General features: G+C 42.7%; 1 protein-coding gene across 1 annotated transcript in view; it reads right to left on the bottom strand.

The window, feature by feature from the left end:
• Positions 1-27,159, bottom strand: part of COL6A5 (collagen type VI alpha 5 chain) — a 93,672-nt gene that overhangs the window by 29,854 nt on the left and 36,659 nt on the right. Inside the window, exons 20-34 of the mRNA XM_032594669.1 lie at positions 23,686-23,721; positions 23,112-23,174; positions 21,623-21,685; positions 20,510-20,572; positions 18,938-19,000; positions 17,463-17,513; positions 17,298-17,333; positions 15,827-15,889; positions 14,498-14,560; positions 12,102-12,137; positions 11,949-11,985; positions 8,572-8,583; positions 6,058-6,545; positions 2,867-2,954; positions 1,658-2,317 (exon numbers count right to left, since the gene is read on the bottom strand). Coding sequence (XP_032450560.1) covers positions 1,658-2,317; positions 2,867-2,954; positions 6,058-6,545; positions 8,572-8,583; positions 11,949-11,985; positions 12,102-12,137; positions 14,498-14,560; positions 15,827-15,889; positions 17,298-17,333; positions 17,463-17,513; positions 18,938-19,000; positions 20,510-20,572; positions 21,623-21,685; positions 23,112-23,174; positions 23,686-23,721 — 1,822 coding nt within the window. The remainder of the gene's footprint in view (positions 1-1,657; positions 2,318-2,866; positions 2,955-6,057; positions 6,546-8,571; positions 8,584-11,948; positions 11,986-12,101; positions 12,138-14,497; positions 14,561-15,826; positions 15,890-17,297; positions 17,334-17,462; positions 17,514-18,937; positions 19,001-20,509; positions 20,573-21,622; positions 21,686-23,111; positions 23,175-23,685; positions 23,722-27,159) is intronic.

The following is a 27,159-nucleotide window of genomic DNA, read 5'->3' as shown; positions in this document are numbered from 1 at the left end:
GTGATATCCGATAGTCTATCTAAAATTTGAACTCTTTTAATTACTATAAAATATAAAACTCTAATAGGCAAGTTGGTACCAATAGTTAATTGGAAGCACTTTTTCTTTCTTTTTACGTAACATAATGGAATATCATACAACCGAAGGCATTTAAAGAAAGAACATGATATTCCCAAGAGGGAAGGTGTTGGGATTCTTCAATCAAATATGAGTTACAGCAAAAAGGTGGAGCTCTCTCTGCAATGGAGAGTGAACTTTCAAGATACCGCCACAATGGTACTGTTGGAGATTCCTTGAATGTCAGGGCAACTTTGGAGTTCAAGGGTAGTGAGGTTGGCTCCAGCAGAACCAAGGTCTACACCTGGTAGAGTCTCAGAAGGAAAAGGTTCAGCCCCGATTCTATGGGATGCCCTAGAGGCAGGGTTTCTCAATTTTAGTGCTATTGACAATTTGGGCTGGGCCATCTTTTGCTTTACGGAGGAGGGGATGGTATCCTGCGTCACTGGAGGATGTTTAGCAGCATCCCTGGTCTCTAAGCCCTAGATGCTAGTATCCTTTCCCTCAGTTGTGACCAAAAAAAAAAAAAAAAAAAAGTATCTCCAGACATTTCCAAATGTCTGGGGGACAACATCATCCCCAGTTGAGAACTATTGCTCTAGAAAGAATATTTCTCAAACCATTTGTGGGGAAGGTATTTTTACTTCTCATCCTTTGCAGACTGATACTTGTGGTTTCTATCTTGTTACGTGAGACAGAGTACACTGCTCACGCACTTGTATGCTGCGGCAATGTCAAATTGCTTTAAGTTTCTAGATGTTCATTCTCAGTTTCTGAACTTCTCTCTTGCAGATCAGTTGGTGGACTAGCACCCATCCTAGTGACATTTTGTAGAGCCTTCCTACTCACAATGTCATTCTTGGCCCAGGAGCACGGACGTCACGGGAGAGACTGTTAGAAATGCAGAATCTCAGGCTCCACCCTATACATACTGAACTGGGACCTGCATTTTAGCAAGATTCCTATGTGATTTGTATGCTGAGACTCTTCGGGAATAGCACAGGACTGTGCCATCTTTAAACCTTCATACAGGTCTCCAGGGCGTGCCAAACCAGGTATTGGGGGTGCCTGGGTAGCTCAGTCAGTTAAGCTTCTGACTCTTGGTTTCAGCTCACGAACTCGCAGTTCATGAATCCAAGCCCAGCACTGACAGTGTGGAGCCTGCTTGGGATTCTCTCTCTCTCTCTCTCTCTCTCTGTCTCTCTCTCTCTCTCTCTCTCTCTCAAAATACATAAATAAACTTAAAAAAAAAGAAAGTAAACCAAGTGCAGTAGGGAAAACTTTTATGTAAATACTCATCAAAGAGCTGCTAAAACTTCTTCAGGTTGAACAAATGTGGCTCTGGAGACCTCCAATCACTCTGTGCTTTCTAGTCCTGAGATCTAATGTAAAAGACATTCCATCATGAAAAAAAGTCTCACCACATTATGACCAAGGTAAAAACAGGATATAACCAGGATATGTCCCATCTCTGTCTCCATCGCACCATCCAATGGGTATATTTGGGTTAGCTCTAGATTCAAAGATGTGTTAGGCTATCAATGCTATTAGCAAACACTAATTTATTAAAACAAAGAAGAAAAACAAAATAATGGCTTACGTCTGACAGAGTGAACAAATGGCTTTAAAAACTTCGTAATATAATTCAGGTCTGGTTTATGAATCCTCCCAAGCTGTACCAGATGGTGATCAAGTGGGTGGCTGGCTAACTCCTCTATGCCGTCCTTATGCGCAGAGCCCAGGGAGATCACAAACATGACGTAGCCTTGACACTTGGCCCTCAGAGCCACTTTCTTTACGAAATCCTTGCTCTCACGATATTCTCCAGCTGAGATCACAAAGATGACCTTGTGTCTTCTCAAGTTGGGTGTCTGTGCGAAGAGATTCTCCATGACCCATAGTAGGGTGTGGCCAATAGTGGCTTCTCCTTTTAGCTGTTGGAGGGAAGTCTGGATGTGCCTCTTCATTAGGACTTGGTTGTCATAAGTTATAAACTCAAACTCTGTTTTTACCACACCCTTCCTTCTCCTGGAACTATCCCAAGGAGAATAGCCCAACAAGGCAATCCTGTCACCGAAGTCTGAGGTTATAGGTTCTGAGGCGACCTCGAAGTTGTCAATCATAGAGCTCACCAAGGTTTTCACAGCCTTAAACTCATCACTTGCTATAGTCCGAGAACTGTCTAAGAGGAAGGCTACATCCATGTATGAATTTTCAGGTAAAAAAACCTCTTTGATGCAATCACTTGGAAAACATTTATCTGGAAAGATATAGAGAGACTTATCAACGGTTCAATGTCTGCACAACAAGACACTGTTGTTTGAGATCTTATTCAAGGGACTCAGTAACTGATTACCAAGAGTTAAGAATCTGACCAATACCTCTTTAATCTCACATTGTTTAAGTTAATGAGGAATTCTCAATGTCCCAAAATTTCTGTGGCCACTAGAGGACAATTTGGGAAGGTCTTTTTGGAAGCAGATGTAGGAAGCACGCAGGCTTGAAGTCTACGAGTCACGTCTAAACTCATTTAGGAAACATTTTCAGTATTTTAGAGATTTTTGATACAAACTACCAAACTGTCCCCAAGAAAAGCCACATCATTTGGGAGAATATTCTAAACAACTTTCACCTTCTGTGGAAGCTCTAAATATTACAAAGATTAAAACTCTGATGTATGGCATTGAAAGACTAGGAAACTTAAAATAGAATCTATGATCAAAACTAGAAATATCTGATAAGGCCAGATTTAATAATTTGCTCAGAAGGCATTTTTTTCTGCACGATAAATTCTTCTCATGGGTCTTACCGTAGCAAATGGTACAGCGCCGAAGTTTTGAGACAGACTCCCCATTTGGAGAAATTGGGATCACCTGAAAGGTTCCAGTGTCGTCAAACTACAATGAAAAACAAATATATACTTATTGGCTCATTTTCTTTAACCATTATCTGGAAGCCATTGTGCACTCACTTTAAGGACTAGTTTGAAAAATCCCTAATGAATCACCATTATCTTGCATTACAGTCCAGTACATGTTCTCTCAACCTCTCTCTCTCTGTCTCTCATTCTCTCTCTCTCTCTCTCTCTCTCTCTCTCTCTCTCTCACACACACACACACACACACACACCATCCTGCTTTTATTCCAGACAACACAAAGAAGTATATAGGACAGGTATCAGCGCTTTATTATATGATGAGAAAACTATCCCAAGATAACCATCAGATTCACCTACTGGGGCAGGTATTAAACTCTCACACTTATTTCTAATTCTTCAATTCTTCACTGAATTTTTACATGCTTTTTTTTTTCTTTTTAAGATTTTAAGTACCCAACGTGGGGCTTGAACTCATAACCCCAAGATCAAGAGTCATATGCTCTACCGACTGAGCCAGCCAGACACCCCTATATGCTTCTGATTATGCACCTGCTGATTATGTACCACAAGTCAGCTTCTGAAGTTGGACCCTGCAGAAATTGTATTTACGTACAAGTTCCCCTGGCTTCTTTAGGTAATGATCCCAACTATTTCCATCCCAATCACATTATTTAGAAGAAGGCACATCTTTCAGATGTCAAGTACGTCATTTCAGATGAGGACTTCCTCAAGCACAAATTCTAATTTATTTTTTATTATTTTTTTTAAATTTTTTTTTCAACGTTTATTTATTTTTTTGGGACAGAGAGAGACAGAGCATGAACGGGGGAGGGGCAGAGAGAGAGGGAGACACAGAATCGGAAACAGGCTCCAGGCTCTGAGCCATCAGCCCAGAGCCTGACGCGGGGCTCGAACTCACGGACCGCGAGATCGTGACCTGGATGAAGTCGGACGCTTAACCGACTGCGCCACCCAGGCGCCCCTCACAAATTCTAATTTAAAAGTTTATTTTGAAAGATTGTAAACAGAACACACTAAGTTTCCTCAAAATTCTTGGTCATACATGGCCCGATTTTGTCTGTCTCTTGATAGCTTTTCTTGCTTCAATAATTACTGAAATGGGCAATATATAGCATTAATTATTTAATTCACTCACTCATTCATTCAGTGAGTCAGTAAGTATTTATTGGGCATTTTCTCTGTCTGAGGCACCATGGAAGGCAGACGGTTTTATAACAGTGAAAGAAATCTATCATTCCCAGGTGGTGATGAAAGTTATTTCTCAAGCCATAAGAATATTATACTCATACTTTTCCCCTTCTCCCTTGGGAAAGTAAAGGATTTAGAAAAGCCACACCCTGTTTTCTCTGAAGTGTTGAGCGAGCATTTAAAAATATTTATAATTATTCCAGCCTTACAGTCAGAAAATATTTACCACATTCCTACCATTTTTTTGTAAAATTGGATACTTTGGGTGTTATATTGCATTTGACTTTGTCCCCCATATAAAGACTAAATGCTATCTTGGTAAATCAAGGAAGCTTATTCATAGAAATAAACCATATGCTCTTCATTCATTCATTCATTCATTCACACACTCATTCATTCATTCATTCAATAGCTATTTATTGGATGCCTATAATGTTATATAGGTAGTGTCCTAGGTGCTGGGGATATAGAAATGAACAAAGCAGATAAAATCTCTACCTTAAAGTCTAGTGGAGGGGGGACATATGCCATAATATAACAAATAAATTATCTAGTATGTTGGGAGGTAATTATTTTCATAGAAAAAAACTCTGACTTTCTATAATCCTTTTTGTCAGTTTCTATTGTAACTCTCCCTGTCTTCTATTCCCAAAATCTTCTTGGATGCTTCATGAGAAGATTGATTTTCTTCATGTTACAGAGGGCTTCTTTTTCTTTTTACAGTAGGAATATATGTATTTGTGTGTGTCTGTGTGTGTGTGTATGTATATATATATATATATATGTGTATATATACGTGTGTGTGTGTGTATATATATATATACATATATATATACATATATATATATATATATATATATATATATATATATATATATTTATAAACTCTTGGATGACAGGATAGGTTCACCCAGGTCCAGGAGCACTTAGTTAATGGATAATGTGAATATATTTAAAAATAGTAGAACAGAGGGTGCCTGGGTGGCTCAGTCGGTTGAGTGTCTGACTCTTGATTTTAGCTCAGGTCATGAGCTCAGGGTTGTTGGGTCAAGCCCCGCATCAGGCTCTGTGCTGAGCATAGAGCCTTCTTGGGATTCTCTCTCTCTCCCTCTGCCCCTCTCCCCCGCTTAAGACCTCTCTCAAAAAAAAAAAAAATAGAACAGTAGATGGAGAAATTCTTCATTTGGAAGGGGAGAGAAAGAAACATAGATTCCCACAGGACAGAGCCTCTTGTGGGAAAAAGCTTCACATACATTAAATATTACACAACATTAGGGGTTCAAAGATCCCCTAAACTTCATCCATCATAAATTAAGACCAGCTATTCAATGAGAGTCAGCAAGGAGATGACAGGTATGAGAAACACCTGATCTTCAGAGGGCTGGTAGAACACCGTATTCATGGCCCCTTCTATCAGACAGACCATAGTTCGGAGTTTGATTTAGCCATTTAGGAGCTATACACAATTGGACAAGTCACTCAAACTCTCGGGGCCTCAGTTTCCTCATTTTTATTTATTTAGTTTTTTAAGTTTATTTTGAGAGAGATAGAGAGAATGAGCGGGGGAGGAGCAGAGAGAGACGGTGGGGGGCGGACAGAGGATCCAAAGTGGGTTCCGTGCTGACAGCAGAGAGCCCGGTTCGGGGCTTGAACTGGCGAAACGTGACATCAGGACCTGAGCCAAAGTCCGACATTCACCCGACTAAGCCACCCAAGTGCCCCTGTTTCTTCATTTTTAAATAGAGATAAAAACTGCGTTCCCTTCAGAGGGTTTTGAGAATGTGTATGTATGTAAAGCTCTAGGGACAGTGCCTGGTGCACAGAAACCACGTCTCTCTCCCTACTTCCCACTATTGCCATCTTACTAGCTCCACTAAGTTAAACATAAAGAAGTCGCCGGGGGAAGGTCTTACCTCAAAAGCCTCAGCGAAAACCCTTTCATTGAGAGCAAAGACAGCCGGACTGATATCTAGGGCATTGAACTCCATGGTGGCTGTGAGGATGGATGACTGACTGGCTGTCTGTACGCTGCTGAAAAACACAGCAACTTTCCTCACGTTGGCTCCCGCATACGTCCTCTTGAAAACGTTGCGGGCCACAAACTTCATTGCATTACCGATGTCTTGCGCTTCCGTGGGGCGTCGATATTTTATCTGGGAAAGAAGCTGGAGGAGCTGTTTCTTGTTACGGTAGTCGGACCCACGGATGAGATAGCTGGTGCCCGAGTCATAGGAAACTACAACAACTCTTGCTCCCACAGGGCAGTTACTTTCCTTGACGTCAAGATCATCGATGATGGATGTGATGATGTTCCTCGTTTCATTAAACCTCTGCTCTGTGATACCATAGGACTGGTCCAGGGCAAATACCAGCTCTGTTGGGTACACTGGGCACTTTTTTGCTAACGTGAAAGGCAGAAAGAAGTATGACGTTACCTTGCTGCTCGAAAGCCCTTCCCATCCTCTTTACCCCAGGGCTGAGGCTGATTCACACCAAGATCTAGGGAGATACAGGTGTTGTCTACAGCTCTGGAACTACAGGTGCACACAGGTGACACTTTGTTTGCGTGAAGGTGTTATATAAGTCTCTAGCAGTCATATTTGGTGGTAAAACACTCAGACTTCACAGCCCTCACTCAGTCTGCTATTTAAAAAGAAACTGAAGCGAGTGTCTAGGCTAATGGAACAGTTCTGTATCCTGATTGCGGTGGTGGCTACATGAATCTAGGCATGTGTTAAAACTGAACTCGCACACGACAATTAATTTTACCGTAAGTAAAATTTTTAAAAAAATGAATGAAAGGATACGATGGCTTATTGAAGGTTTTGAAAGCTTACGGTCTTCAGAAATCTTCAGAAATGATCTACCAATAATGCTAGTCACTTGGAAGATTTTCATCTGCTTATGCAACAAATATTCATTGAGTAGCATGCAGGGTGATATACACTGTGCAATACAAGCAAAGATGAACCGAATTCAGGACTGCCCTCAAGGCATCTGTCCCGGGGAGGACTGCTGCACAGAAAGGTACAGACAGACTATTATTCTTCAAGAGCATTCAGAGGACAAAGCGACTGTTTCCCAAGAGAGGGGATCTCAGGGCCTCCCAGAAGCTAGCTTTTGAAGGAAAGCAAGGGTGGCCAGAGGAAGGGAGCAGCAGGACCGCAGCAGGCTTACCATGAGCTGTTATAAAAATGGGGCTCTTTTGCAATTTCTAATTCAGTGCTACTAATTTTATGATGATTTAACTTTAGGAACCTCATAGGGTATCAGCCCTACGTATCAAACCTAACTTTTCAAAATGCTATTAAAGTCAGACCACAGGAAGAGAAACAGGGATTATTTAAGAAATGAACGCCCTCGTCTACATAGACTGCTCTACTATCTTGAATCTGGCTAACTCTTCAAGGGCATTAGACTCTAATAATCCCACACCCCAATCCACTGTTCTCAGCAATTGAATAGGAGACTAGGGTTGATTCAGAGATGTGTTTTGAATCGAGGAATTTTACCGTGAAGAAAAAAATATCAAAGCCAATAATTAAAAAATAAAATATGAGAAATTAAGTAGCCTTAGTCTTCCTTTCTTAGCCCTAACACTAAAAATTATTAAAGAAGTAGTAGGCAACCATCTTCAAGACTGACCTCTCATCACAGATTTTCCCAGAAAGCAGAACCGATTTCGATTTATTTTTATTCTCTCCTTTTCCTAGTGCCCAGCAGGGTACATGATAAATCGAATTCAAATCCCTGAAATTTTACTGGGCGCTTACATATATAAAGGGCTTCTGTTTTCGTTTTTCCCAGAATTTAGGTGAATGATGTCACTTTTGGATAAGCTCAAACTTTGGGGATAAGTCCCTGTGAGTCTACTTCAGTAGGCTTCTAGAAGACCAGGAGCTCTTGACATTGACAAAACCAGCTTCAGTGGCAATGGAATCTAAGGGATCTAAGGCTGCTAAGCAACACCCACTGCGGTCCAGGTTCCAGAAAGACCATCCACAGCAAGGTCAGGTGTACAAGCAGTGGGCACTGGGTGAGATGTGAGAGAAAGGAAAGGAAACGTTGCCCATCCAAGAAGCCAGTGATCACTGGGTCAGCAACACATCAATTAAAATGTGGTCATTCAGAGCCCTGTCCCTGAATTTCCCAGCAACACGAGCCTACTCTGTGAAGAAATTGAATTGTGAACTCAGACAGGACCTAGAAAGCATAATAGTGTAAAAGGGCTGGGAGCTGGGTGTCACCAATTCACAATCTGGTAGAAACGTGACATTGATAATTATAGCCATCATCAAAAGATAGATGTATTGGCATAGAAGGAAGAAGTCCTTTTTCTCATGGGGCTAAGAGTTTCTTTCAAATTGGTCTTATCAGAATGCAGTTAATTACTTCAGCAAGAAACACAGTATGGTAAAAATACTCACCATTCCAACAAGCTATAAAAAAGAGAAAGAGAAGAGTCTGTTACATTTTTGGCACACAGACTAAAAATCCCCCAAAACAAAATTTCAGCAAACCTTAACATTTTGTTTGACTCTAATCGCAAATGAAGCTAATTCCTAAATAACAGGCAGCTAAGGTCGAAGGACTGAGGAACACATACAAAGAATTCAATTAATGGGTGAACCTTCCTGCCCTTTTCTCCTTGTGAGCCATGGCCAGCAGACTTCAGCAGAATCTTGCTTGAAATCTGAAACACTGATCACTTGTCTTAGAAGCAGAATAGATGAGCCTCTGATTAAATGGCAAGATAGCTCAAATTCAATTTGTTTCATCTCTCTTCTTACAGCCCTGAGAGTCATTCAGCAAGGCACGGCTAAAATATGAGGGCTTATTTTCTTCCCAGATGAACACCTTGGGAACCTCTCTCTTCCTGCAGAAATGTGGGGATTTCCAAATAAACTTGGTCTCTGCTAAAAAATACAGCTCCTACGTTTGAGTGATCTCCATATCTCTAGGGAGGAAGGAGAGCCCCCAAGGGTTTCTCCCGAGCAAAACAGCATCTGGTTTTTCTAAGTGATTTACTCTGTAAGCATGAGACCAATTAGAGGCAAATGTTGGAAATCTTTAGAAAGCACTGGTCTGACAATGTCCTTGCTCATTTGCTTCAAGAAAAGCAAATGAGTCACTCTGATATAATAAAAGATTTTATTAGCATTGGCAACCAGCTAGCCTTCCACGCTGCCTGCCGTCCCACAGCACTGCCCTCTCTCACATCAACCCCATTAACGCCTTTTGATGGTCTTAATCCTGTGGCTCTCGAGATGCTCACAGCCAGCAGACAGGGCTCCAAACCCACAGTCTCCCCTGCATCTCAAGGCCTGAAGAGGATCCCTTTTTCCTGACTGAGCACTTTCATATGTTAACCTCCAACCCAGCTGTGAGACTAGAAACACAGGCTCTGGAAACGGGCACACCTATCTGGTTTGAGTGTGGCAAACCTTGCTTGATTTGGGGGAAACTACTTGATCTCTTTTAATATGTCTATCTTTCCTAAAAATCTTCTTTACTTGTGCCCTTCCCTCCAAAATTCTCATCATTTGGGCCCTCTTAGTTTATTTGCGACCACCCCCACTCCACATTCCCATCAGCCCCCTTGAGCTCTTATGCTATTTTGGGGATAGGGTCCCAGTGATCAGCTCAGGACCCGGGCCTCATCCCAGTGCTGCATGACTGAAGAGGAAATGTGTTAGACCAGGAGTCCAACCAACCCAATTAGCTCTCAACATCTGTTGCCCAAATCCCATCTCAGTTTTGTACTCTGGAGTTCCAAGCTCACCGATCAAGCACCCTGTCTGGTTACAGAACCCACGCTCACCCTCACCCTCCGCCCCCTAATTTCCTGTCTAACTCCTTTCACTCTGTGTTGGAAAACTATCTTCGGATCCCTAACCCTCCCTGGGCCAGTACTCACCTCCCCCACTGCTTCCTCCTCCTTGGTTCTTCCCTGGGAAGATAGCTTTTGATTTTCCTGAGAAGGACTCCCCTCCCCTACAGTGGCTCTCCTTTTGTTCTCCCCCTGGGGCCCCAGGCCCTGGTTCTCACTTCCTCAGGGTGATGGAGAGCCTTTCTACTTCTCAAACAATGCCTTTCACCCAGGTCCCCTACCCCGAATCTTCTGTCTTTCCGTTTGTTCTTGCTTTTCAAGTGACCCACATGTGCAGAACTTCCTCATCTCTGCGATGCCATTTTCTGTCCTCTGGCTTCACTTGCTTAGCTAAGATGTCTTCCTGGATTCATCCCTTGGGTTTCTGTTTCTTTCTCTGCCATTTCCCATCCTTAGAACCTCAACCCATCCATGTGGCCTTAAGGACCACAAACATCCCAGTCTCTGCTCTTGATCCTCACCTTTATTACAGCCCACTTCATTAGCTGCCTGTAGATCATTTAATTTAGGGCCCACACAACATTCTCCTGCCTCTGAAATGTTTGAGGCCATCATATTTTCCTACCAATGGATTTCTCTTCACAGTCCCTCCTGCCTTCTCATCTATAGCACTACTTAGCTTCTCCTGCTCTGGCCTTATGCTTATTTTAAACTCAGTTTTGTCGTTCTTTTCTCACCCCACACTTGCAATGACCATGTTTCTATCCAGTGTTCTTCAGTAAGTCTCTCCAATTTCCCCATCTGACATTCTTCTGATTGTGATTGTATCAGCATCATTATAAGCCACAATGGAAGCATGAGGAAAGACAAATCACCTAAAATTCTACCACTCTAACACAGTAAGTTGTTACATTTTTCTCCCTTTGCTTCTAGAACTGGTTTCTATGTATATCTTTAGCTATATGTGAAATAATGAGGATCCAATTTAATTTTCTTTTTATTTTTTTATTTTATTTATTTATTTATTTTTATTTTTTATTATATGAAATTTATTGTCAAATTAGTTTCCATACAACACCCAGTGCTCATCCCAACAGGTGCCCTCCTCAATACCCATCACCCACTCTCTCCTCCCTCCCACCCCCCATCAACCCTCAGTTTGTTCTCAGTTTTTAAGAGTCTCTTATGCTTTGGCTCTCTCTCCCACTCTAACGTCTTAATTTTCTGCTTTTTAATGACAATACTATTCACATTCTGACTGAGTCTTCAAAAAAACCGTATCTGTTTAGTATCTGATCAGAAGATGATGCACCATAAACTAATTAGTCTCTAAGTGCAAACAGTCTAAAGGTATGTTCATTTTGCTCTAATGAGTAATGTTTCAACGACCATATTTGCCTATAATTTTTTCTTTCTTTTGCTTTATTTCCTTGGGATAAATGTTCAGAAATGAGGTCACTGGGCTTCGTCTACCTCATTTCCCCTTCCTCCTAACCAAAGACAATCTCTCTATTTGTTGACTCCTGCTTTATTCCTCTGGTGAAACTACTCTCTGGCCACTCCCTATCACTTCCCCACAACTAGATTCAAGTACCCCCATCTAAGGAGACTCTATTGACTAAGTAACTAAGCAACTAACCCCAAATCTCCATGCTTATCCCTTTAACACCATGCCCTCGCAGACCTTGTACAATATTGTATTAGTGTGAGCTGATTCACACAACTTTGGAGTTGGTTTCCAACCATTTGCCATAAGCATGCTTTCTCTCCTGTATGAATTACACTTTACTTACATCCCTCTCCCTCCCACCTTTGATGTGAGCTGTTCTACTGCAAGTACTCAGGACAAGCCTGCTGCAGGGGATATGTGCCACCAGTGGATTCGGTTACTGACTCTGCATACCCACACTACACTCCTCCTAAGTGCTCTCGCCAATCACCGACGCCCTTGTTCCACGACACGCAGATACTCACGGCTATGGTCCCGCATGAACTGGATCAGATCACATTGCTGTAAAGAAAAAAAGAGAAAGAGAACAGAAACATGAGCACAGCGACCCCTGAGAGGTCATGTTTATTTGCCAGTGGACTGGTTGGGTTTTCATTTGTGAATAAGGAGATACGTACAGAATACACAGGCTTCCCCGCCATGCCTTTCATGCCCTAGGAAAATAAAACCAGAGCAAGTTATTGGTATGTGAATCGGAGTCTTTAGTGACAAAACAAGAGCAAAGAAAAAAAGCACGTTCTTAAAAGCACAGCTGGCAGAGAGCGCTTAAAGTATTCCTGAACAGATAGATTACAATGCTATTTCCCCACTTAAATCAACAGTGCAAACTTCTTTCTTTCAGTGTGAGATCAGTTAAGCGAATGTCTGCCCAGAGTGAACTGAATTATCTTTCTAGGTAATAAGTAAAGAAATTAAAGTATTTCTTGAAGATGTTTGTACTCAGGCTATGACACTTAAAAGGTACTTCTCATAAGAAAACTTGAAATGTAAACAACAGACTTCCCGAAGCATGCCACGAGGAGAGGAATTCACTGAGAATTCAGAGGTACAGATGTATTACAATTCAAGGAGTTGAAAATGTAGGCGGTAGCATACAACTTCCACGTAGGTGAAAGAACCAGAGATAATTATGTAGCAAAATGGGCTTTATGCAAAAGAAGAGCATACACAGTGAGCTCATAAATGCTGAGAGGTTATAAACAAAGGAGTACGCATAACTGGGTGCAATGAATCAAGGAGGCTTCCTAAGAAGAGGCAGTGCTTTTTTGACAGCTTGAGATTTTCCCTTTTCCCCTTATTCCTTTTTTCGGGATCAGGCTTCCCCTTGGCAGTGGTTCTTAACATGTTTAACACACCTGGGTCTCTTTGGGCAACTGGTAAATGCTAATGTGCTGGTTCCAGAAAATGCTATTACAGGCTCACAATCATACAATTTCACTGGCCTCAGAAGCTCAACCAGGGATGTCAGTGTAAGAACCCCTGTTCTAAATGACAACTGGGTCATCTGTTCATCTGTCCTTCCTTCCTTCCTTCCTTCCTTCCTTCCTTCCTTCCTTCCATCCATCCATCCATCCAAGAAACAGTTAATTGCCTGCTGAATGCTGAGTGTTACCTGGAAATGCTGTGGCATCCATAATTCTACCCACTGGGACACAGGCTCTTCTGACCAGAATCAGGAAATTAACTATCTCACTAGGAGATGCAGAGGCTCATCCTTCCTTTTATAAGTTATGGCAGAAGACAGAAAAGAACGCACAGCACTTAAACAGAGAGAGGAACAGTTTCTAGCTAATAAAGAGAGTAGGCAGACCACACCTTGCAGAGGATCAGAGCTGTAGAGCGTCTGTCCTAAAGGACTGAGTTGGAGAAGAACTCGGAGCAAGTTCTTGAGCAGAGGCTGAGGATTGAGAGCCCAAGACAAAGAAGTTGATCTGATTCCAGCAGACCCGAGATAGAGAAGCCACACTCTTGGGACCAGCAGCCCCAGGACAGCAAAACCACACTCTAGGGACCAGCAGGGCCAAGCAACAAGGCCGGGAAGATGCAGGACCCCCACGCGAGAGGTCCAAAATCTGGAAAGGAGATAAATTCAGACCAGATCGGTACGACTCAAAGACGGGATCCTCGCCCACGTGACTACGAATGTTCACCAGGTCCTTAATGTGAAAGAGAGAAAGATGTATCACAGCGTCCTCACAGCTAGTTGACTCTCATTCTGCTATCATCCCCAAAACATCCATGCTTTTGTTTTCTCTACAAGGTCCCAAGTTAAAGAACTCCTCCAGGTAAGTCTCAAAACGCTCAGAACGCACCAAACAAGGTAAGCAGTTTCTCCACTCTGTACACAATGCTTCCTGCGCCTCTGACACAACACCCAGGTGCTGGCAACGTCTAGTTCTTACCTGACTGTGCTCATCAGGGGAGAGAGATGTGTAAATAAATCATTATGATAACACGAGAAGCACTAAAATAGAGATATGGATGTTTCGTCAGTGGGGGATGTGCCTGCCTCTGCCCGGAATGCTTCCAGAAGTGATATTTCCCTTCCAGTGGAAGCCTGGTGGGAACTAGCAGTTATATTTCCAAATCTCTCTAGAGTCTACATTTTGAAGACGGGAAGGCAACGGTGATCTGGGGAACTCTACTGACGTGTCTCACGTGACGGAACTTTGCCAGGACCCCTGTACGAAGCTTATCCCATTCTGATTTCTATAAACTTCAGTAAAAAAAGAAAATAACGGTAACAGCTAATATTTGCACTGAAATTTATCGTTCACAAAGAGTGCTCACATTTGGATATACAATCCTCCCAGCTACCTTTTGAGGTGGTAGGACAGGATAGGTCATCCCCCTTTTAGAGGTCAACTGAGAGACCAAGTGACTGGCCCAGGGGCACATAGCTAGCAACAAGAATTTGGATTCGGATCCAGTGCTCTGACTTTAAATTCTGTACCCCTTCTATTGAATATCTAGGAACCAGTATAGGCTACTTAGCTCTCATGAGTGTACTTACTCTCCGTCCGGGAGGGCCTGGGGGTCCCGGAGGTCCCTCTTCCCCTTTCGAGCCTCTAGTGAGCTGCAGATAGGAATATGCTTTAGTTTCCACACTGTCTATGCATGGAGAATACCTAAGTTTTAATGAGACTTTACAATTTAAAAAAGATTTTTAAAGAAAGCAACCATCAATTCAAGTCAAATAAATTCCTTACGTGTAAATATAAATAGCCATTCTTTTTTTTTTTAATTTTTTTTAACGTGTATTTATTTTTGAGACAGAGAGAGACAGAGCATGAACGGGGGAGGGGCAGAGAGAGAGGGAGACACAGAATCTGAAGCAGGCTCCAGGCTCTGAGCCATCAGCCCAGAGCCCAACGTGGGGCTCAAACTCACGGACCACGGGATCGTGACCCGAGCTGAAGTTGGACGCTTAACCGACTGAGCCACCCAGGCGCCCCATAAATAGCCATTCTTAACCATTGGTAAGTATCTATTTCCCTCGTAGCCTCCCCATTTAGTGACATACTTTTCTCTGGCACTGGCTATGCATTTAAATCTAAATTAGACATAAACTAGGATTGGTGCTAAAAAAGAATACTAGAGCGCACAGAGATCTAATTAAAACCCTCCCGTCTACAAAGGATCAAACACAAAAAATTCTCCACATACATAAGAGGACAGGGGCGGGCTGTGTCATTCCCATACTTCAAGGTGATGGATGTGGATGCTGATGAAATTTATCCAGCCAGATGGAAATATCTGTTGAATTGCATCTCTTTCATGCTGATAATGACCACTGATACTACACTCAAACTTCAAAATGAAAAGATGCTTGTCTCAGCGTTTTGTTTTTTAAAAAAATTGTAACACACTACTCCACACTGTGCTAATTAGAAGATGTCAACAGCCTTCCTTAAAACGAATACCCTAGATGACCTTGGTTCTGAGCAGTGGAATTGTCAGAAAACCCTTAGAGACACAGCGGGAAGATGTCGGCTTCATTCCCACTCAGGGTTAATAGTCTGGGCTTTAATATGTGCCTTAGAAAATACTGGAAGGCACTGACATTTCTTGGAACAGCCAGCTATCAATCTGTAAATCTTTAAAATAGTTCAGATTCATGGAACCATACAATTTTAGAGCTGAAAGTGACCTTTGGTGTCAAGTTCAAGTCTCATGTTAGAGAAACAGAGACCCTGAAAAGGTGTGGTGAAGGTCACAGAGCCAGGAAGTGGCATTTCAGATGCTCTTGGGTTAGATCAATAATCCACATTTATTATTACAACATAAAAGCCAGAGTCCTCCAAAGAAACATTTATTATTTCTGGAATTACAGGCCACTTACTGTTAATCCCTTAAATCCTTTGCGTCCAGGACCCCCAGGAAATCCAGGATCACCCACATCACCCTAAAGATTCAAATATAAGAAATCAAGATATTAAAATATTTGCTTGAAATAACAGAAATAATTCTCTATAATCTAAAACCTAATTGATCTTATAACTACACAATATATTAAACATTAAATGTCATCTTCTGTCGCTTGCTTGGAACAAAGTCATTGACATACTTAAATATTCCCCCAAACTATTCTTAATTTTCTAATACAAATATTTATGCATAAATATCAGTGCAATGGCTACCCAACCAGGTATTAAAAATATCTAAAGCAAGAATGCTTGAAAATCAGGAAAAACATATGGAGTATTAACCACAGAAAATACTAAACAATTAATTACTTCCTAAATTTATAAATCACTTCTGAAAAAGCTGAAGGTAATAAAAAATTTACTCTGACTTTGGTGGGAAATTAATTTTAGCACCTATTTATCAAAAAAACAAAAAAACAAAAAAAAAAACCCAAAAAACAACTAATCTCACATTTATCCCTAAATTGAAATATGCTCATTTTCTCCCTTTATCAGTAAATTAGAAAATTGGTCTTTTACAGTGAGAACTCTTGTCCTAACAGTTCCTTCTCGCACCCTTCTCTACCTAAGGAAAGAATCTCTTCTGGTAATTCAGCAATTAAAAGCACTTTTAAGAGGGTTCAAAAATTGGCTGTTTTCCTGTAGTTGATTTGATCTGTTTACACATTCAATTTTTTTAATCTATATTTTGCATTTTAATTTGGACACCAAGTATTGGAAAGCCACTCTTCTGGACAGGACGCTTAAAAAAAAAAAAAAAAAAAAAAAGGAAATCTTATTACTGAATTCCAGTGCATTAAAAACAGATATGATAGGAGCTACTCTGGCTGAAATATAAGGTTATGTCTAGTTGGAGATCATGGAGACGGATTTTTCAATCTGGTGGGCAATGAGGAATTCTGGAAAATGTGTGATCAGGAGAGAAACATAACTAGGTTACACTGTGGAAAACATCAAGTCGACAGCAGTGTTTGGGATTAACTGAAGCAGTAAGAAGGTGGTAATGGAGACCAATGAGGAGAATGTTGTCACCTTTCAGGGGAGGGGAAGTGAAGGCCACAATAATAAAGAACAAACAGCAACAGCTGAAGCCAAGAGTTTTGAATGAGATTACTGAGGCGAGAAATCCAGAGGACAAGAAGAGTAAACTGGAGAGGAGATCCAGGGGTGGAGTTTCAAGACCAGGGTCGTCAGGCAACAAAGGACAGGACTGTCTTTTCCAACTTAAAGATTCATTCATAGTAGTAAGGTCCTTTATTCATGAAGTCCTGGAAAAACAACTGCCCTTCTTCTTTTCCTTCTCCTTCTCCTTCTCCTTTTAACTTCATTTCTCAAGTAGAAAGTTAATATCATGGTAATTTCAAAAGAAGGACATGTGCACAGTACCTTTTGCCCCATATCTCCAGGGAATCCTCTTGGGCCCTACAATTTGCAGCAGAGAACATAAATAAATCAATATACCACTTCTGCGTATGATTGTTTTCTCTTGTATTATTTACGTTTGTCTCATCAATTAAAGAAATAATTAAAGAAACAGTTTTCCATATTTACCTTTACTCCTTTTCGTCCCATTTGACCATAGCCTGGGATGCCATAATCTCCCTGTGGACATACCAGTTCATTTTAATTTCTCAAAAGTGAAACTTAATTGTAATCTATACTGGTGACAAGAGAGAAGCACTGGGCACTTCCAGGTAGAGGGGCCCTTACCAGTGACCTTGAACTCTGGGGTCATGCATATTGTTGGGTTTTCCTCACTTGCTGGTATGTGCCTTGGTACTTTGGCCAGCTCCACTCTGCAAACATTGCAGGAGGCAGAGGGATGGTCAATCAAGACTAATGGAGTCAGTAGCAATTACTCGCCTGGAAAATTAGGAGCTGGTTCAAAGGACATGGGTGAGGAATTCAATTCCCCAAAGACTTACAAATGGCTGAGAGACAAATGGAAAAATGTCACTAGTAACCAAAGAAATGCAATTTGAAACAGTAATGAGAAACTATTTTTTGTTAATGAAATGGGTATAGATGAAAAAAGAAAGTGACAATACCCACTGCTGGTGTGGATGTCCTGAAGCAAGCATTTTCCTACATAACACAAGGGTGCATAGATCACTGAATATTCCTAAAGGCACCTTGCAAAAGAGGTGCATATTCTTTGAACCAGTTATGCTACTTTTTGAAGTTTTTACGTAGAGATTATGATTTTGTCTAAAAATTCAGATACAAGAATGCTCATTGTGGGCTACTTATGACAGTAAAAAATTAAAAAGAAATTAAGTATTCAATAGCAAGAGCTTGGTCAAATGACCTAAGGTACGTACATTCAGTGGAATATTTTGAAGCTACTAAAAAGAATGTTTAGGGGAAAATGTAATACAATGGAAATGTGCTCATGATACACTGTTAAGAGGGAAAAATAGAGTGATTTTTTTGGTATCTCCAGGATGTTAATAATGAATATTTCAAAATAGTGAGATTATGGGTCATTTTTCTTCCCCTCTTCCCATCTGTTAAGCTTGGTAAATTTTCTACAATATGTATACACAACATTTATAATAAACATTATTTTTTGAGAAGAAATGAAAAAATGTTCCTATATTGGCTGCTCCATGCACAGAGACCTTAGCATGGCAAGAGCCACTAGAACAGACGGCTCACTTCTTGGATCTACCCCCCTCTTGTTCTTGCCCTAGAGTTTTGCAAGACAGGGAGAGAAATGCATAGTGCTGTTTTTCAGTGGACATCCATTGACATGGCCGTACTGGTTGTGAAAGTACTGAAATGTTATCCGTTATCCCCTCTGCATGCCCCCTTTCTCTCTTGCCATTCTCCCTTCTTTTAACAGACAGACCAGCTATAGAATGAGAGCTGCAGGGGGTGGGAGAAATTCCCCCACATCTTCCTAGGAGGTCCTAAAATACCTTCAATACTCCAGGTGCTTAGGCTGATGGCCTCAGTTCCCTTCTCTTTACCTCAGAACTAAGCACTTGGAGCTGCAAATAGAGAAGGGTCCTAAAAGCTCATACCTGTTTTCCTCGCTGTCCAGCTGGCCCCACTGGCCCTGGATCGCCAAGAATTCCATGTTCTCCCTAGTAAGTGAGACAAGAAGGGCTTCAGGTCAGTAAAATCCAAACTGGCTCCCACTATAGGAGGTTGAGACGGGAAATCTTAAGGCTCTCAGTGAGGGTTCAGTGCTCAGCCAAGGCACGGGGTGTAGGAAACCAATAATGATCTTTCCAAAGGTGAGCAGAAAATGTCAGCACAGCCCAAGCACTGCTTTCCTGGTATTCTAGAAGGACTGAAGGAGAAGGGAAAGAGTGGAAAATTTACTCCAGCGAAAGTTGATTTATTAGCTGATTTGTCTGCCCATCCAACAAGTATTTATCATCCTGGAAAATGAACCACTGAATATGATAGGTGTGGTCCTGCCTTAGCAAAAATAGTCTGGTTGGAAAGAGAGACAATTAGACAGGCAGAAAATTATAAACTCAGGATGCTATGCCAGTGACGGGGAGGGGAATCTAAATTGGATTTGATAAGGGGCACCTGGATGGCCACACTTCAGACTTCAGCTAAACATCAGACTTCAGCTCAGGTCATGATCTCACGGTCGTGAGTTCGAGCCCCACGTCAGGCTCTGTGCTGACAGCTCGGAGCCTGGAGCCTGCTTTGGATTCTGTGTCTCCCTCTCTCTCTGCCCCTCCCCGGCTTTCTCTGTCTCTCTCTCTCTAAAATAAAGAAACATTACAACAAAATTTCTTTAAATAAATAAATAGATCTGGTGGGGTTAAGGAGGCGGGCTGCCTGAAGCACAGGAGCAGGGGTGTGAGGTTTGAGGGCGGAGTTGTGTGAGCGGAAGAAGGAACTGCAGGAGGGGTGAGGGTGGTCACGGTCGGGGTAGAGGGAAGGCATTGTTGAGAAGCCTGGCGCGGGCATGGGAGGGAAAAGAGCTCTGAAGCCTCAGAATTAAACAGGGTCAGGGGGCCTTCCAAGCTACTTTAAAGTCTAGAGCTTTTCCTAAGAGCTACGGGGAAATTAAGACTGGCTGCCTAATTTGTGGGGCTCGGTGCAGAATGAAAGCGTAGGTCCCATCCTCAAATATTAAGACTTTCAAGATGGTGACAGCAGGACATGAAACCAAGCATGGGGACAGGGAGCCGCTTAAAGGTGTTCAGCAGGGAGTGGGATTCTGAAGAGGCCAACAGTCTGCTGTCTGACAGTCTCCAAAAGAGCCACATCAGAGACAGTAGGGTGAATGAGAGAATTTTATGCACAAGCAGATTGAGTCTGGACACCCCCCTTCTGGACTCTGCCCCGTGCATACATTCATGCCCGCAGGAAATCGGGGAGTTGAAGAGTTTTCGGAGTTATTTCACCACGGGTGAGATCACAGGGTCTCTCCTGGTGAAACAGGGCAGTGTCAGGAAGAGATAAGCATTTAGAAATTCTTTGCTCAGTGGAAGCAAAAGAATGTATCTCAGAAAGCAGGTGGGGGGATTGAGGGTGCCTGGCTCCTGCGAGGAATTAATATGCAAATCAAGAAAAGAAGGGCAGTACTTTTTTTCTCAGTATTTAAATCTATAGGAGATGACACTTACTTTTTTCCCTGCGGGTCCGGGATTTCCAAGGCTCCCTTTAGCGCCCATCGGCCCAGGAAAGCCCTGAACGAAAATGGGAGACACGTATGTGGGTGTTGCAGCAATTCTTAGAAAGCCCATTAGATCAGTTTCGCTTTTCTTCGTGTCATTTCCAACAGCTCCTTGATGCCTGCTTAACAAGAGACCCAGCCACCCAGGGGAGAGAGACATCTGTGCTGAAAGCAGGTGACTCGGCTTACAGTCTGGCTTAGAGGACCACAAATCTTCATCTGCGGGGACACCACTAGTCCGCCCGGGGCCTTCGTGAGAAACAGAAAGGGTGCTCTTGGCAGGACATATGCTATTTCTACATGCGGCACATTGGTTGGAATGTACTGATGTTGTGCGAACGAGACTTTGCCACTCGTGAGCATTACACCATGCGTGCATCTGGAACCGTATGCACAGTGTGTTTCAGTCCCAATCTGAAAATGGGCACAAGTGTCTTCCACAAACATGCCGGCATGATAAGGAGGCAAACACAGGTGTTCCTTCTGAATTCTCGCTGTTGGAGCTGAAGAACTGAACAGATTCAGAACATTTTTCATAGGAATCCCCTCACCAGCCATCCCCCCTGTTATTACTCACTGTCAGAAACCTAGGGACCAAATAGATTCAGAGGGTGAGCTGAGGAATCAAGTCAATTTGGGTGGCGAGGGATCTTTGTAGAGTCCATTTTCAAACATCTACGGTCAGTGGAGATACATGTGGCACAGATACACTCTTAAAAGTTAGAAAAGTCAGCAGAGGGAATCGGGTTTTGAAATGTTCAGAAGTCTGCGAGATCTGTACTCTTCCAAATGCTTTCTTGGGGCTGATGCGATGGGTCCGTGCTCTCCCAGTAAAACCCCAGTGAAGGAGAGAGAGGAGGGCTTGTGTGACGTGCAAGGAATCGGGGCTGTGCTAAAATTTGCTGCCAATTCTTTTTGTCCCAAATGTGTCCCAAGTTAATTGAAAAATAAAATACCCCAAACGCAGATAATACAAAATAAACTATGTATGACGATGTTTTTGAAGTAAGAGAAAATGGTCTGATTGGAGACCACTGACTCCCAACGTTCCTGAGTCACTCACCTGAGGTCCTTTGTGCCCTGGGCTTCCCTTCTCTCCTTTGCTGCCAGGAATTCCATTTCCCCCCTAATGTGGTAACGAGAAGCATAATTACACGAAGTAATGAAAACGTACTTTCTTCTTCAATGCTTTTGAAACATGTCCACAGAAAAGCGCTGGTCCAACACCACAAGTCACCTTGTAACTGTGAGGTTAAGCATATCTTGTAACTGTGAGGTTAAGCATATCTCCCCTAGCGAGGGACTGAGTGGAGGCCCAGACTCCGTGGTACAGATCTTATCGAGGCATCTCTGCCTGGGTCTAAGACCTTCATCCCCCTCTGACAGGGGGAAATGAAAAGGAGACCAAAGGGAGAAATAAAACCCTTAGAAGAAGGGGCGAAGATGCAAACAACGGTCAGATGGATTCCTTTGTTGGGGCAGGTTACCTGGGCCAGAGTGCTCATCGTCAACGTGAAAAATGGAAAGCTAAGTTGTTTCAAGTTGGCCCAAGAGGACATTTTAGCAGCAGAAGCCCTACCAGAGGAATTCAAGCCTATTTTCCACCATATTAGCATCTGATGCAAGGTTCTCGTATAGATCTCTTGCATGGAAGAAAAAACTAGAGGTGCTGGTGATGTTTCCCCACTACCAAGGCGCCAGCTGTACAATGGTTGCACCCACTGGACGAGCCGTCGTTCGCTGCCTGAGTATCAAAGGGACCCTGGAGCAGCTGAGCTAATGTCCCCCTTCTCCCTACAAAGGGGAGATGGATCTGGGCTGGTTACTCAGCCTAAAGGATTTGCTAGCTGGTGGTTTGATTCAGGGACCCCAGAACCCGCAAGAGAATACCAAATTCTACTTTGGCGTGAGTATCTGAAACTTCCTAAAAGAAAAATGAACTCTCGAGAAGGTCTTAGGTCTAGGCATACCTTCCAGACAAATCCTGGCTTCAAGCGGGCTCCATAAGGTAACTAAATACCCATGTGTTACAAAACCATTCTCTAGGGATGACCCCAGCACCTTCCCAACATGAAGGAGAGACAGAGATGTCCTGACTCCGATGCCCATATCAGCAATGATACGATCAAGAAAAAAATGGCTCATGTCTGAATCATGAGCCATTGATCACTCTCTGGACAGCAAAAGATAGGGCTCAGGTACCTACTAATTACTAATTAGTAATTGTTACTAATTAATAGTAATTCATTGATTACTAATATAATAGTAAGGTCCTAATAACTCATTATTACTAACAAGCTGATACAATACTAGGTGAGCACAAGAGCAGCCATTTTCTCTATTCATGAGCTGCAAAACAGGAGCGGGTCTGACGGAGCACAATCACTCTCTCATGATGGGAAATGTAGAATTCCAGAAACATGGACCATGGAGGAGGGCAGGAGCAGATTAAGCATTTCTCAGTTATTTATTTTTATACAGAACTACCCACTGGCTTCCTATTGGAATAACTCAGCATTATTTATCAGCATTTATGAACTACTTCAACATACCTGTGGGCCTTGTAATCCGTCAGCTCCCTGGGCACCTGGAAGTCCAGGATTTCCCGGCTCCCCCTGATGAACGAGTTTTCAGTGTTAATACTGTCTCCACATAGTTTCCATAGAGATTTTCTCTTTATACTACCTAGTACCGTAATACATAGTACATGGGCAATACTTTGACTGAACCTTGGCTTACCCTTTACTTTGCCTAGGATTCTATTCATTTCCATACTAAAAAATGAACACAAGATTGTTTCTTACTCTAGTAAACAATTTCCCTCCCGTGCAGTTGATTCCCAGTGCTTGTGAAAGGCAGTCAAATATATAACATTTGGGATCGCACAGATCCTCTTGTCTATGAGGTGCCTGGGAAGGAGGCTCTGCCTTAGGTCAGGCCCGTCCAGTTCCTGGCGGCTGAGCTGATGGGCCCATCTGTTTCCCCTCCATGGGTGCGGCCATGTCTATTGCTCTACACTTCCTAGAACATCTTTGTCACATTCTTGTTCATTCCCAGTGCCATCTGCCCGTGAGGACTCTCCTTGGAACCAACTACCTCGCAGGGCAGGAAGTAAAGGGTACTTACCGGGACACCTGGGGGCCCCCTTTGGCCTTCCCTTCCCTGGAACAGAAAAGGCAGAGTGTTAGTGTGTACGTAGCCAAGTGGAGGGTTCTTAGAGGCAAACCAGCCTGTTTCATTCCCTGACAGACATAAGTAATGAGCAGCTCACAGAAATGGCTTCCCTGAGGCGCTTTCGAAAGACAAGTTTTCTCGCTGGGCACTTCATTATAGACTAACATTTGGGGGATTGATTGAAAGCCAATCTGAAAGTCATTACAGATCCAGCTCCAGTCTGACAATTATTCAGGAGGTTGTTTGGAGGATCAAATCATTCTGAAGAACCGGTCTTCTATCCTTCCCTCTTCAGCAAATTCCATAGAGTACTGTCTGCTAATCAGAGGCTTCCTACATGAGAACAAGCTGTGTCCTGTCTGTCTCTCTGTCCCAGGCCCTGAATGTATCTTAGGGGAGAGTAAAAATTGTTAGGTTCAGTGCTTCACACGTGGGCCCACTGAGGTTTGTTTCCAAGGAATTCTACAAGAAGGAAATGGCCGACGGGGTCTGCCCAATGACGTGGCGGTCCAGCGGCCCGGCCACCGGCCACATTCACCTGATCTCTGAAGCCAGAAATCTGTTTGCACTTAACCAGCGGTGATTTCCATGTCACCAGCTCAGGCTCTCCACCTAAGTGTCGCCTTTGTCACACCCTCTCCAGAGAGTGTTCTAGTCAGGAGAGGACTCAGACCCCAGATTTTAACTTCTTTTTCCCTAAACAGCAGCAATAAAATCTATACCCTCACACCCCCCTCACCCCTGCCCTTCTGAGAGAGCTATGGAACATCCCAATCACCAGTCTACTTTGTATTGTGATAAATGACTATGATTCCTTTAGGTACAACACAAATACTTAAAAAAAAAATTCTATTCATGCACTCAGAAAGGTAGCCATGGAAATTATTTCAGAATCGGTTTTCTTTCAACTGCCTACCTTCTGAATTTCCTTAGAATGAACTACCTGACCAAGTATCACCTCTACCACTTTGGATAATGATTCGAATTCCTCTCCTGGGGTTCTGCCCCCTTGATTCAGGTACTCTGCTTTCAAAATGCAAATGCCCTTTGGGAGAAGTTACCCATTGTAACCTGTGAGCTCTTTGTTCCTTGATGGGACTAATAGAGCTCCTGACAAATGAAAGTAGGGAAGAAACAGCAAACAAAGGTTGAGGCCACTACTATCCTGGGATGTCTCCATTAAAAGGATAAAAGAACTTCTGAACTACACGCAGACAGTATTGCACAATGGTTAGGGTGTGCCTTTAGAAGTCAGGTACTCCTGAGCTCAAGGCTGCCCTTTGAAGCTTGTGTGGCACAGAGCAATTGCTCAGTAAGCCTTAGCCAGGAGGTCGGGACTCCAGACTCTGGTGTGAGACAGTCTGGGTTCAAACCCCAGTTCTGCTACTTGCTACCTATCCTGATCCTGGGCAAGTGTTCCAAGGGTCCTTGTTATTCTCATCTGCAAAATGGATATAAATAATAATATCTACCTAGTAGGCTTGTTATGAGGATTTAATGAATTAATATTTGAAAGTGATTTGATCAGGACGCGACATAAAATAAATGCTACAGAAGTAGAAATACTATTATTTAAAAGCAGTTGTTTTTTTTTTTTAATGTTAGCTTATCTTTGAGAGACAGTGCGAGTGGGGCAGGGGCAGAGAGAGAGGGAGACAGAGGATCCAAAATGGGCTCTGCACTGACAGCCGCAAGCCCCACGTGGGGCTCCAACTCACAAACTGTGAGATCATGACCCAAGCCAGAGTCCAACTCTCAACTGGCTGAGCCACCCAGGTGCCCGTATAAGCATCTGTGTGTGACAGGCCGAAAACAAGGGACCTGGACTGTCGATTCTAGTGCTCTGGTTCTCAGAATATCAAGCCCCCGTCTTGGCAACAGCCGGTACAATCAACTTGCATAAGTTGGAATTCTGTCCCGCAGGCGGCTTGTGTTTGCTTGTGTTCTTAGAATCTGTTATCTACTTATCGCATCAGGCTCTGGGCTGATGGCTCGGAGCCTGGAGCCTGTTTCCGATTCTGTGTCTCCCTCTCTCTCTGCCCCTCCCCCATTCATGCTGTGTCTCTCTCTGTCCCAAAAATAAAAATAAAAAAAAAAAAAACGTTGAAAAAAAAATTAAAAAAAAAAAAAAAAAGAATCTGTTATCTACTTAAGATCCTCTGACCATCAGAGAGAATTCTCGCCTTCACTGGAAAAGTAGGGGAAGAGGTAGAAAAGCTTAATGTTGTTCTATATTCACATTGCCTTGTTCAGTTCAGGAGAAGAGAGGTTACAAAGGAGGAGCTGGGCAGGAAAACGGGTGAAGATAGGAGAGGGCGGCTGAGAGCCTCCTGTCTCTGAAGTGATTTAGAGTCACTGGCTGGTTTGTCCAAGTAGTAATCCCCAGCCCCATCCCTAGCATCTCTTTTCAAAAGTATTTGATGGAGGGGGACAGTTATAAAGCTATTTCAAACTAAGTGTATTTTCTCTTAAACCAAGAAAAATATATATTTATCTTTAAAATTTATTGCACGTAGGGTCGCCTGGGTGGCTCAGTCGGTTGAGCATCCGACTTCAGCGCAGGTCATGATCTCACAGCTTGTGGGTTCGAGCCCCACGTTGGGCTCTGTGTTGACAGCTCAGAGCCTGGGGTCTGCTTCGGATTCTGGGTCTCCCTCTCTCTCTGCCCCTCTCCCACTTGTGCTCTGTCTCTCAAAAATAAATAAACATTTAAAAAAATTTTTTTTAATTTATTGCATGTAGTATATGTTGCTGTTCCCTGGATTCCTCTGGTTAATTTTGATTCTCTTGTGTGGAGAAGAGGGCAAAGTCCCAGAGAATTTTTACCAGAAGCACCAGGAAGCCTAAGCCAACTGACTGTAGATCCTATCCCTTAATAACTACGATTCAAGATAAACAAAGGCAAGAGGAATTACAACACATTTCTCCACTATCTAGATCAGAGAAAAAGGCAATCGGCCATGGCCTTCAAAGTGATGAGAAGACTCCAGGTCTGCAACAGAAAAGAAGGCCAAGTATTTTCACTTCTCGATCAAACTAGGGGCAGGGTCCAATCTAGGAGACTGTGCGTTATTGTCTTTTTTATGATCTCCATTCTGAGTGCATGACAAAAGGATTTCTAACACGTTATAAATATCATCTCCCACTTTAGTAATGCACAAAAAGAAAAGCGATTTCTTAGTTGTTCCATAAAAAGAAGGGGAAATCCAGTATTCCTGTTTTAGGCCTGGCATCACATGGGATGCTATAAAGTTGCCCTAGGCTCTCGAAGTTGCCAGAGGCTTGTCCCTAGTCACCGGTGTTTTGGTTCATTCAAGAATTTATCTGTGATTCTTCTTTCCCATTGGCGACATCTGAAGATAAAGAGAGTGGGTTTACCCAATTCATATTCTTATAGAAGCTCAGAGATGCTAAGCTACCGGAGAA

This window comes from Lynx canadensis, chromosome C2 (genome assembly GCF_007474595.2).
Source record: "Lynx canadensis isolate LIC74 chromosome C2, mLynCan4.pri.v2, whole genome shotgun sequence".
Taxonomy (NCBI): domain Eukaryota; kingdom Metazoa; phylum Chordata; class Mammalia; order Carnivora; family Felidae; genus Lynx; species Lynx canadensis.
Note: the sequence above shows the minus strand (reverse complement) of the source record. Positions and strands in the feature narration are given on the sequence as shown.